At 40.0% G+C, this 13,944-nt stretch overlaps 1 protein-coding gene across 1 annotated transcript in view; it reads left to right on the plus strand.

The window, feature by feature from the left end:
• Positions 1-11,175, plus strand: part of syde2 (synapse defective 1, Rho GTPase, homolog 2 (C. elegans)) — an 80,703-nt gene extending 69,528 nt beyond the window's left edge. Inside the window, exon 8 of the mRNA XM_041791369.1 lies at positions 6,339-11,175. Coding sequence (XP_041647303.1) covers positions 6,339-7,042 — 704 coding nt within the window. The 3' untranslated portion in view covers positions 7,043-11,175. The remainder of the gene's footprint in view (positions 1-6,338) is intronic.
• Positions 11,176-13,944: the final 2,769 nt, after the last annotated feature.

The raw sequence follows: 13,944 nt of genomic DNA on the forward strand, positions 1-13,944 counted from the left end.
TGATAAGGAACTTTGAGACAGTTGCCAGCTGTGCCTGCAACATCCAGACCTTTATGGTGTCATTGGGACTACTACAGCAGATTTTAAAGAGAGAAATGTTGATGAGAAATAACAGAAGTGTTTCAGCAACCCACAACCCAGAACTAGCATCAAGCTAGTGTTTCACTTACCATAAAATTTGGATGGACAAACGCCTACAGTACAGTAAATGCAGTATGTTTGTTAACTGTCTAGTGTTGTCTAGTGTCGTCTCTCTTCTTTGCACACTGGTCACAGTGATTGATCACATATCTCTGTGTAGTCTGTCGGTCAAGTCAAGGCGCAACTGACGGCTTTTTGATCACCTGATCTTACACAGTGACCAACATAACAGACAAAAAATAATCGTCTGACCTTGAGTTATAATATCCACTTTCAAAATGCCAAACCTTTTTTTAAAAAGGCCTACCTTTTTTTTTTTTTTGGCATTTTTGCTCATGAACAAGAACCCTGAAAATTTCCCCAAATTTGCCTGATGTATGCACCTGGCTGCAGACATCAGGCATCCGTAAACGCATGTGTATTTTACATATCTCTAAGCACATGCACAGCTGACTTCCATTGCCAGCAGAATCTGCATTTACAACCATCTACTATCAGCCATTGCTTTTGAAAGAGGATCAATAGCAAGATAGAGAAGACGTTTTTTAAAAAAGAGAAAAAGAGAGATGTGATTAGAGGCAAGAAGGAGGCCTTGCTGGGTGTAAACAGGAAATTTATTCAGCAATGAAAATGTTTGTTGTTTTGGAAGAAAAAATGCAAGCTTTTAAATAAGTGGTGAACTTTGCAAGAAAATTAAAAAGTAACTTGAAATGAGCAATTTTATATCAGATCTGTTATTTACTCTGCTATTTCTCTGTCCATAATTTTAAACTGTAATTATCTATGAACTCTCATAACTTGTGAAAACCGCGCTAAGGAGAGCACCTTTCACCAGTGAATCCTAGCTGACTCCTTAATGGACATGTGCTTACGGAGGTCTAAGTGCACATGCATTTACAGATGCAAATTTTTGCCCCTTAGTAAATTTCTTGCAAGGGAGCATGAGGGAATGATGATGTGTGATTATTATAGCTGCTGCTAAATCATCTATCCAACCAAGCTTTGTCATACTTTATCTTCGCTCTAGTGTGGTTTCTACTTGTGTGTTACTACAAGTACATCCAATCACACCAGGCATGGAAAAAAAGGCAAAAACTGTCCCTAGAGCATCAAACTCTGCTGCTTTGTTCTACTGTACTTTATTTAAACCTCAGCAGTGTCTCTTTGCATCATGAAAGTCTCCAACTGTGAGGGTCATGTGTGACATAGCAACTTGGGCAGCCTTTCCTGAACTTCTCTTGGTATTTTTAGAGGTGCATGTGTGAAAACAGCTTTCAGATTCTATGTTTCATTTATCTAGGTCAAATGTAGTGGTTGTATATAGAGCATATAGCCCTGTAAGTTGAGTGCTGTCTACAAATCAGTGCCAGCTCTGTGGCTCAGCTCTACAAAGGGCTGTAAAAGGGCGTGGCTGCTTTGATCCTTGAGGTTATCCGCCACTGGCACAAGTTCAGCCCTGATAGTTAGGGCAACCATCTGTTGGCTTCCTCAAACATGAAACTCTCTGCAGACTGCTTCATCATGGAAGTCTGAACCAATCACAGGTTAGGAAATAAACCCCAATGTAAACCAAACTTTTGAGGTGTGGTTCCCTCTCTTAAGATAAATCACCAACCAAGGACAGTGGAGACAGAGCCCCAGTACCAGTTCCTCTCAGCACAGGTCATCTGTCTGCCAGCACAGCTGCTGTGTGCAGCTGTCTGCTCAGTGTGAGAGATGAACGAGCCCACAGATTAATCTGCACCAATGAAAAAGAGCTGCAGGCGGTTAAATTTGTATCAGTCACTGATACTAATTTTTATATCTTAAGCCTCAGGCGTTTAGTCTTTCAGACGTTGAGTTTAATCATTTTCTGCTGTCGATCCCATGCTTTTGATAAGCATTCTTTCATGTGTGCACAATTTGCCTGCTCCTGATCTTCCAGGCTCACCTGTTCTCACATTGGCTAAGAGGGGGGTTCTTAGTGGGCAGGGTAAAGAGGATGACCCAGTAATGGCAGATATGATGACAGTTTTTGCCTTTGTATCGCTGCTTTTTGAATGTATTCACTCTGTCACTAAACTAGAGGAAGAGAACATTCTAGCAGCAGAAAAGAGTAAAGCACTACATGCACAAAGACGGTACTGACCACTCAAATGTTGTGTGATATAAATGTTAACACCTCTGCACCCTTGCACCTGTGAGTTTCCCTGAAAATTTGCTGCCGCATTCTCACATGGACTCACCTCAACTTCATAAAATCCTGGGCTATGTTACTTAAATTCATACGTGCTGCTCTCCCTGTAAAATTTCTGGAGTTATTCAGGACTTCCTTGTTGATCTCCAAATGTTACAGAATGCTTTGCAAGTTTTTGACTTGTAAACCTATTTGTAATAAATTACTCATGCCAATGTAGCCATTTAGCTAACAGACAAGGACTTTGATGCAAAACTGTCGTTTGCAAAGTCTGCAAACAGTTGTTTATAGGTTCTAGCAGAGTCATATTTGCACAAAATGCAAGAGGGGTCTGGCCCTTTTAGTGATAGTCACAGTATCAGTGGCTAGCTCTAGCTATTTTAGTTGCAGTATTTTTTGTGGAGGATGGGCTTTTTTCTGTCAGCTGTATTTAGTCAGCTATATTACATATTTTGTAATAAGTTTCCCGGTGAAGTTAGTTACTTTTGATGTAAAAGGCTTAAGTTTGTAATAAAAAATTATACGTTTTCATGTCATTCAGACTGTTTCTAACCAGATGTGCTGATTGTTGTCTGAAGATGCACTGACTCTGTGTCTAGTCTGGCCTCTTAATTTAACCACGTCCTGGACCAATTTTCTGTAAACCACTAAATGAAGCACCCTCCACCCTCCTTTACATCAGCTAGGGGAAAGAGGAGAACTGAATTAGTCAGCATTTGTCAAATCAGCGTCTCCAGGTATCTAAGGATGCACGTGGGGAATTTCAGTAGAGAAACCAAACAGGGCTCTCATATTTGCCTCCTAGAGGACTAAGCAAACATTCAGACAGTGATGGAGGGTGATGGGGTCGAGTGGGTTGAAGAAAATTGTTTTTAATCATCAGTTAAAGCCTGCACTTGTCCTGCTCTCCTGCCTGCAGCCGACGTCACTTAGCTAGTGCCTATAATGACCCTTAATAACCTTGACAGAGCCTCCAGTCCAGGTTCAAGCCTTTGTTTACGCCCTCAATGACGTCTCCATTCGTCCTGCTTCCCCAGACACAGAGCGGACGATGCCTGGACTGTAATTAAAGACATTCCAGGTTTAACCCTCGCCCTCACAGACCCTGAAGCTTCACCCTAAAATTTCACAATCATTTCTGAATTTTTTCTGCCTCCTCTTCACACCCTCCAACACACAAACTCCAGCCTCTGAGGCATCATTGCTCAAGCCTGAAAGTGTGCACGTCCCGGGGCAACGGGAGGTGTGAGAGCATGAGCATATGTGTTGTAGAGGGCTGTAGGGGGTGTACAGTGTGAATTATGTATTTTGCCAAGTGTCTGTGTGAGCAGATGGTTAGACAGACAGTGACAGGAAGCAGAGGAGAACGTGGCTGTTTGTTGTGTCTGTGCATGTGCTTGTTCTGTGAATTATGTGAAGGGAAAACACTTTTTAATCCACCGGATTTACTTTGTTCAAAACAATCGGCACTGTACTCATAGAGTCAAAAGCTGCAGTGTTTGTGTCTGCTCTCTGTCTTTATGTTCTCTGCTGACGGCTAATGACTTAATCATGTCATCAGTGAATCATGTCTGAAATTAAATAACACGTTGCCTCTGAAAAGAGTGATAATCTCTGTTTTAGTCAGTAATTGCTTTATCAAGAGCTAAAGCAGAGCTGCAAGGCAACAATTGCATATAAATACTGCATCGACTTCTCTTTGTGCATGAAATGTATACAAGCTGGATGAAACTTCATTGTTATTTTGTTTTAGTAGCACAAAATAAAGTTTTCACAAAATGGTTGTTATTGATAATAACAGAAGATATGACATAAACACATCATTTTGCAGTATTTCTTATGGCACTTATACAGTATGGGTATTATTAGCTGGTTAGGCAAGTCTACAAATACCTTGTACCTATTTTATGTCCTGATTTGCTCAGGACTGTCCTATTTTCATAAACTGACACACCAGAATGACTGTTTCATGAATCCATTGCATGGAAATATATTTCAAATTCATCTGGGAATGCTTCCATAAGCATTTGGGAATGGTAGGACTCAAAAAATCGTTGAAAGTTAATTGGACAAATTTTTTGTCTTTCACATCCATGACAGGCCAATCAGAGCAACAGGACAGGATGAGGTATTTGACATGTGGAGCTCCAGTGCTAACCTGAGCTGTACAGGCTAGTGCTAGCATAGTATTCGAACAGTGAAGCTTGTCGGTGGTTAAGATTCATCCTGAAGTCTATTGATTTGTGCAAAAACTTCTTCTCTTGTATGCAAGTGGAGCTTTCAGTGTGGCTCTTTGCTTTTGTTTTAATAAAGAAAGATGCTTGAGGTCTGACTAACCTGCCACTTTTCTACAGCTACATCAAGGCTAATGGCTTCCAAGACAGTAGCCATTGTATACTCTGGCTTACAGTACAACTAAGTGCAAACTTATGCTGAAACAAGCCAGCAGAAGAGCGGAAGAAACTTTTCAGTCACAAAAAGCTTTCAGGGAGACTCTTTGCTCCTGTTTTTGTAAAGAAATCTGGTCCAGTTCTGATAAAACTGCTGCTATACCATAGCTACATCTGAGCTAACCGCTACTCTGGAGGTAGCCATTGCTAACGGCCCACAGTACAACTTAACCCCACCTTGTTCTCCTAAAATGATGGTGATTGGTCCGAACCATTTTACGTTGGGCACGAACATTGTGCACTTGAGCTTTGCAACATGGATTTGCCAGACTGTCATCAGGCAGGCAAACTTTGCAAGGCTACTATTTACAAGCTCCATGTCTCTAGTGTCCTGACAGATTTCTATCCCACACAAACATATCCAGGTTTTGAACAGCCCCCATACTGATTCTAACTGATTAGAATAAGAAAGCAATGCATCATGGATGCTTGCAATTCTGATTCATGTATATGTATCGATTAGTGACATTGCCAAGGCTGTTGCTGTTTTATCCAATAGAAAAACATCACTGATTTACTGCAAATGAGAGTTCAATGATTTATCTGTATGTTTGTCAGTCAGTCTTAGCATTCATCTGTCACTGAGCTAGCCCAGCTTAACATACTGACAGGGCATCCTGCGTGACATCAGCTAGACTAGCTCGTGTCAAGAAGGAAGATCCAAGGATGTTAGATCCCATAGAAAAGTACCTTATGATGGATATGCTGATTTTTGCTCACACTGCAAGTGTCATGAAAGTATTTCATTCACCCATGGTGATAATGCAACATACATATCCAGAATAAGACTAACAAACACAAACACCTGTTAGAGGCTGGAAGAGACACTGATGTGAACAAGTAAAAGTAAGTAGTGTGCCATGCTGGGCCGCCATGCTGAGTCAAACCAAGAGCCAATGTTATGAAAAACCCCCATGTGGGGTGTTATTACATACTGACATCATTGATTTAAAAAAATCGTCCTGATAATGTTCTTCATACAAAATCCACGAGATTTTTAAACATGGCAGGCTCTGTGTTTGTGTTGATTGCTGCTTTTGTGTGGGAAGTGACGATTCTTTCAAGCAACCAGCAAACTGCTGTGTGTCTATTGTGTTAAGCTCCACCACTTAGGGACAGATACTTACACTTGGCACCCTTATTGAAGGGTGCTAAAGAGTTCAGGTCAGACTATCACACTTTTGATAATGGAAACGCAAGTAAACACGTATTGTGTTGTACCAACCAGAACCATACCAGTGCAACAAGTTATCACCTGGCAAACTGTCCCACTTAGCTAGCTTTTAGGGTCTTCACTCAAAGAAATTCTGAACAAAATAGAATAGATTTTTTTTTTTTTTTTTAAATCTAGAAGGTAGAGATAGGTCTAACAAGCCAGCTAAGCTAAGAAGCTTCACTCAAGCTTCATGTGTACTAAGCAGGGGTTTGCAGCTCCAATATCTTTGTGAGAAAGCAATAAAGAGTATGTCTCTTATTTTTGCACCATTATATGAAGGATATTGCTTCAAATGACCTGTGGACATGTAATTAACCTTTCCTGTCATGTGTCTCTTTCTTCTCTGCTCCTTCAGTTGTGGACCCATATGGTCAGTCCTCCTCCCAGCCCCCTGCTCCGTCTTCTTCCCCACTTTTAAGTGACCAACAGTCAGCTCCACCACTACGCCGGAGAAAAGAGCGCCCCCAGGTCCTGAATCTCTCTGAAGCTGAGATGGCTGGGGTCCTACGCCCCAAACCCGGACGCTTGGACAGCCCAAGTAATCGCTACGCTGGCGACTGGAGCGGCTGTGGTGATCAGTACTTCCCCTCTGACATGTTACTACCTCCCAGTAAAGAGGAGGCAGACTATGATGACGTGCCCTCTGAGGACACGGAGGCTGCTGATGAGAGGCAGGACAAGACTGAGGACACAGAGGAAAATAAAGGGCAGAATTTTACAAACCCTGCGTCTGATCCTGCTGAAGACGAGGAACCTCAGAGAGAGGAGGTGGTGAAGCAGGAGGAGGAGGAGAGAGAGGAAGAGGAGAAGCAAGAAGAGAGTGATAGTTCAGGCAACGGGCAGCAGTTAGAGGACAAAGAGGAGGACAGGGTTTGTGAACACATCCTGCCTCCTCGTCTGCCTAAAGAGCACACATACCAGGCCTACATGAAGATCCAGGACATCAGCCCCGTGCTGAGCAACAGGGTCAACCTGCGAGACCTGCAGGAGAGCATTGACACTCTGATCGGAAACCTGGAGAGAGAGCTCAACAAGAACAAGCTCAATGTCGGATACTGACTCTACTTACAGTACTCTTTAAGCCTGGCAGAGTTTGGAGAGGATGTTCTTTATTGATCAAGGTGCTTCAGGATACAGCCACAGTGTTTCTTTGAGGTGTCGTGCTGTCAACATGGCAGCATGTAGAGGTGCTGCTGTAAAAACACAAAGGACAAGGTGAAATGAGATGTATCTGGGCACTTCTGGCATTAGTACCTTACCCATTGACATTCCGTAACATTTTTATTTCTCTTAATTTTGTCGACTGTCTTACTTTATGTTGTCGTTTCAGTCCAGTTGCGTGTTTCATGTTGTTGTTGCTTCTCTTCTTATTAGAAGAACCCATTGACCCCTCAGGGGTTTAAAGGTGCCTTAATTGTGTGAAGGTGGTATGTCGAAAGGAAAATCCATCCTGAAATCAAATGTTTCTCCTCTTAGGATCCTTAAACTCTTATGCTACAAGCAAGATATCTGTTCAAGTTTTCAGTCATCCAGGCCATGGAATTTAAAGGTTTATCCAAACTGTATTAACTGACCTGTAACAAAGATTAGTTGTCTTTTGGATCAAGCTTTCTAATATGAACCAGAGTCTATGATGTTATGGAGTTGTTTGGTAGTTTAGATAACCAGAGGTCATTTCACAACTAGATTTATATGTATTTGTAAATTGATACTGGTGCAAACATTTGGAAAGAAATATGTTGCTATAGTCGATAAAAACTGACCAGTTTTGTACCAAAACATCCTAGTGCTTCCAAGCATTTCCAAACCATTATCATCCACCATACTATTTGGACAGGTGAATATGGATTAAAATAAGTGCAATTAGACATTTTTTGACTTGAAATTAAACAAATAAAATTGCTTGGATTTAAGTATTTGCAGTGGGAATGCATCAGTATAAATTATTTTACAACAAAATTAAAACAGCTTTGATTAAAATATTTAACAGTTTATGAAATCTGCAGTTAAATTTCTAGCTTTGAATTTGTTATAAGAAAGAAACATGTATATTCAGTTTCAGGGTGGATTTCCTTTTTTAAGGCAGCAGAGAGCTTTTTCTAATGAAACACTAAATATTGTACAACAATAATGCACTTATGAGGCAGGCGGTAGTGTCGATTGTCATTATAGTTAATGTGAAAAATAACGGACTGAGCTGAGGGAGAACAGTGGCTTGTCAATCCTCTTAATGAGTCATTTTAAAGGAATACAAGTAACATCGTATTTGCTTTCCACATAGCTCAAGATATTTGTCCAATCTGGGAAAATTTGCTAAATCCTATTTTGCTGAGATGAAGATGAGAAGATTGCTACCACTCTCATGCTTGTAAGCTAAACATAGAAATAAAGCAACAAGACTGAGAGCTTTACTCTGTGTTAAAACAAGTAAAAAAAACTAGCTTATTAATGTTAAAATAAAATTCAAGCAGCAACTTCAGAGACTGAAAATGCTCCAACACCAAAGTGTCAAAAACTGCAGTTCCTCAAGTGTCCACTTGAGGCTGATTCCAAAGGTGAGTCAGTCCTCACAGACCCTCATTTAACATCATCATGGAGATGGCCTGGCACAAAAATGTAGCCTTGAACACCAAAAGATCTTTATTTTTGTACCAAGCTGTATCTGTTTAAAAGATTTATTTTTCTTCTAATTTAGGCCATTAACCCATCAGTACATTTACTATTGAGATTATTACTAATATATTTTATACGTCAATTAGACTTATTATTATACTGTATATGACAATGAATGGCTATGTAGGCTTTTATTTTGACACTTTTTTTTTCTTTTTTAATGATTACCTTTCCCTTTCATTCAAATTTTTCTGTTCTTCAAGTCTTTCTTTAAAGCAAGAAAACTCCCAAAAACGTGGTTTGCTAAAACAAAATTTGGTCCCATTTTTTAAATTTTGGTTTTCTGTTTCTGTTAATGGGAAAATGGAAAATTGTCCTTTTTTCTTAAAGAAAATGAGAAAATGGCAACATTTTTACCCACAGCGATGAAATCAGCAGGGGGTTATGTAAAGGGTTCTGTGTCTTGGTTTGTTTCTTTGTTTGTATGTGTACAAGATAACTCAAGAACGGAATGTCGGATCTTCACCAAACTTTCAGGGAATATTGGGATAATGACAGGGAAGAATCAATTAGATTATGGTGATGATCCACGCACCCGTTCGGTTTTTCTTGGACTTCGAATTTTAACACCATACTAATCAATGGGAGCGTGAGTTCCTCGGTGGCGCTGCTTAGGCGTGGGTCTGCCGCTCAGACAGCCATTCTAGTTTTTTCTTCTTTTCCCCAAAATGTACTTACAAAATTGAGCTTTAGTGGCCTCTTGAAAAACTGCAATTAGCATTTTTATGTTAGCCTCATTTTCCAGTTTTGGCTGGTACTTTTAAGCTACAAAAAGCTAAGCTAATGTGAGACTGGTATATGTCTTCTCGTCTGCTCTGTATTCTGTAAATAGGTAAATATTCTGAGGGTTCTCAAACTATTCCTTTAAAAATACCAATCAGTCACCTTTCTGCCTCTCACCGCTTATTTTTTTATGTTTTATTTTTGGCAAAACGGTGAAAAACTCACAATGTGAAGCACAATTTTCAGAAAAGCGTTGTAAAATGTTAGCAGCAGGTATGACTTTGCTAGCTACCTGAACCGACAAAGGACGTTTTCAGCAATCCAGGGATTCAGAATGATCAGTATTTAACCTATATGTAAATGTATATAATTATATAAATGTATTCGGAGTATATTATTTTTACAGCTTCTATTTCAATGGCGTATTTAAAGACTTCTGATGACCTCTTAGTGTTGACTTGTAGAAATAGTTGCTTCTCCTCCCTTCGAGCTACCTGTACACATGTGTATGTGCTGGACTAATGGTACAACTCTAGCTGTAAAATACTATATGATAAAATCGTGCTCTTGCAGTAAAAGTGATATTGTTATTTTTATTGTGTATATATTTGACATTGTGTCTCTGGTGGACTAAGCTGTGTTCATGATTTTTGGTGTTTTTTTTTTTTAAAGGTACTGAACGTTGCATGGTCAAAAGCTTTACTGACATAAACAAGGCTCCTTCTCATCTGCCTTTGTATTTGATATTTATGTGTAAAAAGACTTATTTTGTTATGTATGCTCATTTGTCCGTACACACTGTTTCCTCATTAGACAGATGACTGCAGATTTTAAGTTTTTCTCCAGAGGATTTATAGACAGATGCTAATTCAGTTTACTGAAGGACTGCATCTGACAGGGAGTCTTTTAAATGACAAAACTTAAATTAAAACTAAAGAATATTCACAATTGACCAATAGTCTATGAGGAAATCAAAGAAAAGGGACTTGCATTGTAAACAGCCTTTATAAAGATTGCAATATATCCCAATTTTAGTTGAGAAACAAGAGAAACTCACCTAAATATGAGTGAACCCAGCTGCAGAATGTAATACTTCTGTTGGAGACACATCTGATGGAGCTTTACATGACTGACACTGTAAAATCCACATTTTGTCACTTGCCGGCTTTTTTATTTATTTATTTTTCCATTTATTTTACCCTCTGCATGGCATCTGTTCACAGCCCTGCTGCTTCACGCTGAAGCTGTTCCTGTCCATTTGAGCTTGTCTGGTGAAAGTGATGTCCAGCAGGGTTCCTTAAAAACCATCTGTCACTGACGGCAAATCACTATAAAATACTATAAACATAGCCAAATTTCCCTAAACCACTGCTAAGTTTCACTGTAGTGAGGATTCATGTGAATAATGAAATAAAAATTGAAATTATTCAAGGAATGATTAAAATATCAACCCTCAAGTGCCAAGTTGACCATAAATCCCCTAAATATTCTCTAATAATTTAAGCACTTGTGTCTGTTTAAAAAGTAGTACATGACCAAAAACTGTAAAATCTGCCATTATTTGTTGTCATATGTGGCCTCTCTCACATGACCAAAAATTGGTTAAGATTTTCAACATCTCTGAGTGTTTGCCAGGCTTAGGAACCTCAAAGCTCCCGATGGTTAACCTCCCTGTCAGAGAGTACTTCAGCCAACCCTCATCCATCTGTCCTGTCTGTTTCCTCTGGAGATTAAAACAGATCACATGGAAATCATCACTACAAAAAAACAGAAAAGTGCTTTGTATTGATCCTGAGTCATTGTATGGTCATAATAAAGTATATTATTTTACATTCACATGTGGACTGTGCAGCTTTTTTCTTTAGTTTATTCTGCCAATTGAACACTTGCATTAATGAAACTTCAATCAGGAGAGACTTAATATGAACTAACAATAATTTATTTTACAAGTTAGGGTATGATTTGGAAATGTAAAATGTCTTTAGTGGATAGAATCCATCATCTATGTAGTTGAAGGGGTAGTGTTAGTGAGGCGACAGCAGGATAGGATACCCCCATGGAGTCTAGACACTGGTGGTGGTGATTGAAGTAGGTGAAGTTTAGGAGTGGACTTCTGATGAGATGAGATGACTTGGAGGTGGCTGGGGTGGAGGAGGGTTGCAGCGCTCGCACTGAAACAACAGGGTAACTGTGGAGGAGAGAACAGATTTGGAAATATAACAGCAGCAGGATGGTTGGACTGAGAAAGGTCAGTGGGGAAAGGGAGACACACAAATGAGTGATTATTAAAGAATGAATGGAAATGAAACTGACTTCCTGCTTGAACTTACACTAAGCTTCATTTCCTGCTCTAATTACATGAAAAGGTTTCCCATCACCCAACTGAGGTTTTGTTGAATTCTCATTGCATTATAAAGCCAAACATCAGACATCTGTCTTTATTTTCAGTGTCCAAAGGGATGTAATGGACTGAACCAGACCAGTATGACTTGGGATGCAACAACCAATCAGAACATTGAACCATGCAACGTAGCGCTAAGCTGCTAGCTTGCTCAGTTATGTCATCCATCATTTGTGGTTCCACATAACACACAGGAAATCAGAACAGAAAATGTAAGAAGCCATTTGAATGTACAGACGACTGCTGTCCACCTTGTTTGAACACTGCACGTCATGTCTCTGGCGTTATTCTAATATGGTCTCAATGCATGGCAAATCTTGGTCCAAACTGAGCTCATTCTGGACAAAAGAATTCTGGTGTTTACACTGCAGATGCAAATACCACATGGAAAAGAAAGTTTTACCTTGAAGGCATTTAACTCTAACTTCTGCCTTCACCGGAACTAATGAGAAATTCCCTCCATTCCCAGAGGCACAGCATCCATGAGACTATGATAGATGGTGATTCCTGAGGGTTAGGGTGAGGTTTACTAGTTTGAGAGAGAGGTTGTCTGGGGGGGGGGTTTGTTTGTTTTTTAATCAACTATTAGCTTTGGTTGCCACTGTAGGTTCCACCAAATCAAAACAATCTGTTTTAGGTTATTTTAATAAAACATTTTTCTCATATTTGGTGTATGACAAAGAGAAGGCTAAGCCCAGCTAGCCTATGTTACTCAGCTGACTCTGCCTCTTTTGTAATCATGTTTTTGTGCTGCATGTTCACAATATCTTAACACTGCAGCTGCACTTATATTTTCCTAATACTCTGTTTGTTTTGTGGAAACTGATGAGAAAACATGACTGTTACTTGAGTAAACTGGACTATGTTTTCTGTTCTGCAGATTCGTTCTTTGCTTTGGTAGCATTGTAACTCACCCTAGCTGAGAGCAGATAAATAACACGGGGGAATTGCCCTCGTTCGCTTGTGGGAATCTCCCAGAACGACTTCCAGCTTCAGGGACATTCCCAGGATGCAGCTGCATTTAGCCGTCCAGTAAAATCCTCAGCTGGAAGGCTGCATTTTCATTGCGGCTCTGAAAACCAACATAACCAGGAGCACTTCTGAGATGTGTACAGTTGACCTAAACTTGGAACGACGTGTACCACAGGTAGACACTAAAATAGAGCTGAAATGGTTGAATGCCACTTAAATGTGAGGTATTTCTCCCAAATGAGCTGAGATGATTTTGTGAGTGTAAGAAAGAGGGTTTGGAGCAGCCGCAGACCTGTCAGCGCTCTAAATGGTTTTCAGCCTCATTAGATGTCACTGCTACGGGTTAAGATCATCTTTTTATGGCCGCCTTAGAACAGGTAGGAGAGAGCTTTAGGGAACACAATGTACACATACCTGCCTGAGCCCTGCAGCTGTGTTTTATATCGCCAGTGAAGTCAGAGAAAAGTCTACCTGCACAAAACCACATTAAGATTCAGACTGGAATTTAGTGGAGATGGAGCCAAATATTTCCCTGACAGTTAAAATATACAACTTTAAACACAGAGGATAATGCTCCCTTCAGTCTAGAGTCATTTTAGGCCTCTTATGTTGGAAAAGGATTCAATCAGCCTGTAATATAATTTCTAGCATTTTAGATTGCAGCTATAAACTTCTGGAGAAATAAAAGTTTTATATTTAGACTGTAAACAAACCAAGTTGCTATTTTAAAGGCACTTCCTCCATGTTTGACTTTGAAAGCAGCTCAAAGTCCCAATAAAAGCAGGAGTGAAACCCCATATGAAGGCAAAGGTAGACATAATAACACAGAGCCTTGTTTGGATAGTCAGGGTCGCCACTTGATATCAGTCCGTCTACCGCGGAGAACTCAACTACACTTTGTTCATTTCTAATTTTGGGAGAGAAGAGACCTTTAGGTAAACATCCTTGACAGCCACCTGCATGTGAAACCAGACCTTTTCTCCCCTTCTTCTTCTCTCCTCTCTTCCCTTAATCTCTGCTGACCTTTGAGTCAACCACACAAACACATGCTCTTTGTTGCAGACCTTTTTCTGGTAGCGTTTTAACCGTGACAATGCAGACTGAAGGTCTGGGGGGGATTGCACAACATGCTGAGTGATTGGACGTCACGGCAGACATTTAAAGTCATCCATCTGACATTTAAGTAAGCTGA

The sequence above is a fragment of the Cheilinus undulatus genome, linkage group 7 (assembly GCF_018320785.1).
Source record: "Cheilinus undulatus linkage group 7, ASM1832078v1, whole genome shotgun sequence".
In the NCBI taxonomy this organism is placed as follows: domain Eukaryota; kingdom Metazoa; phylum Chordata; class Actinopteri; order Labriformes; family Labridae; genus Cheilinus; species Cheilinus undulatus.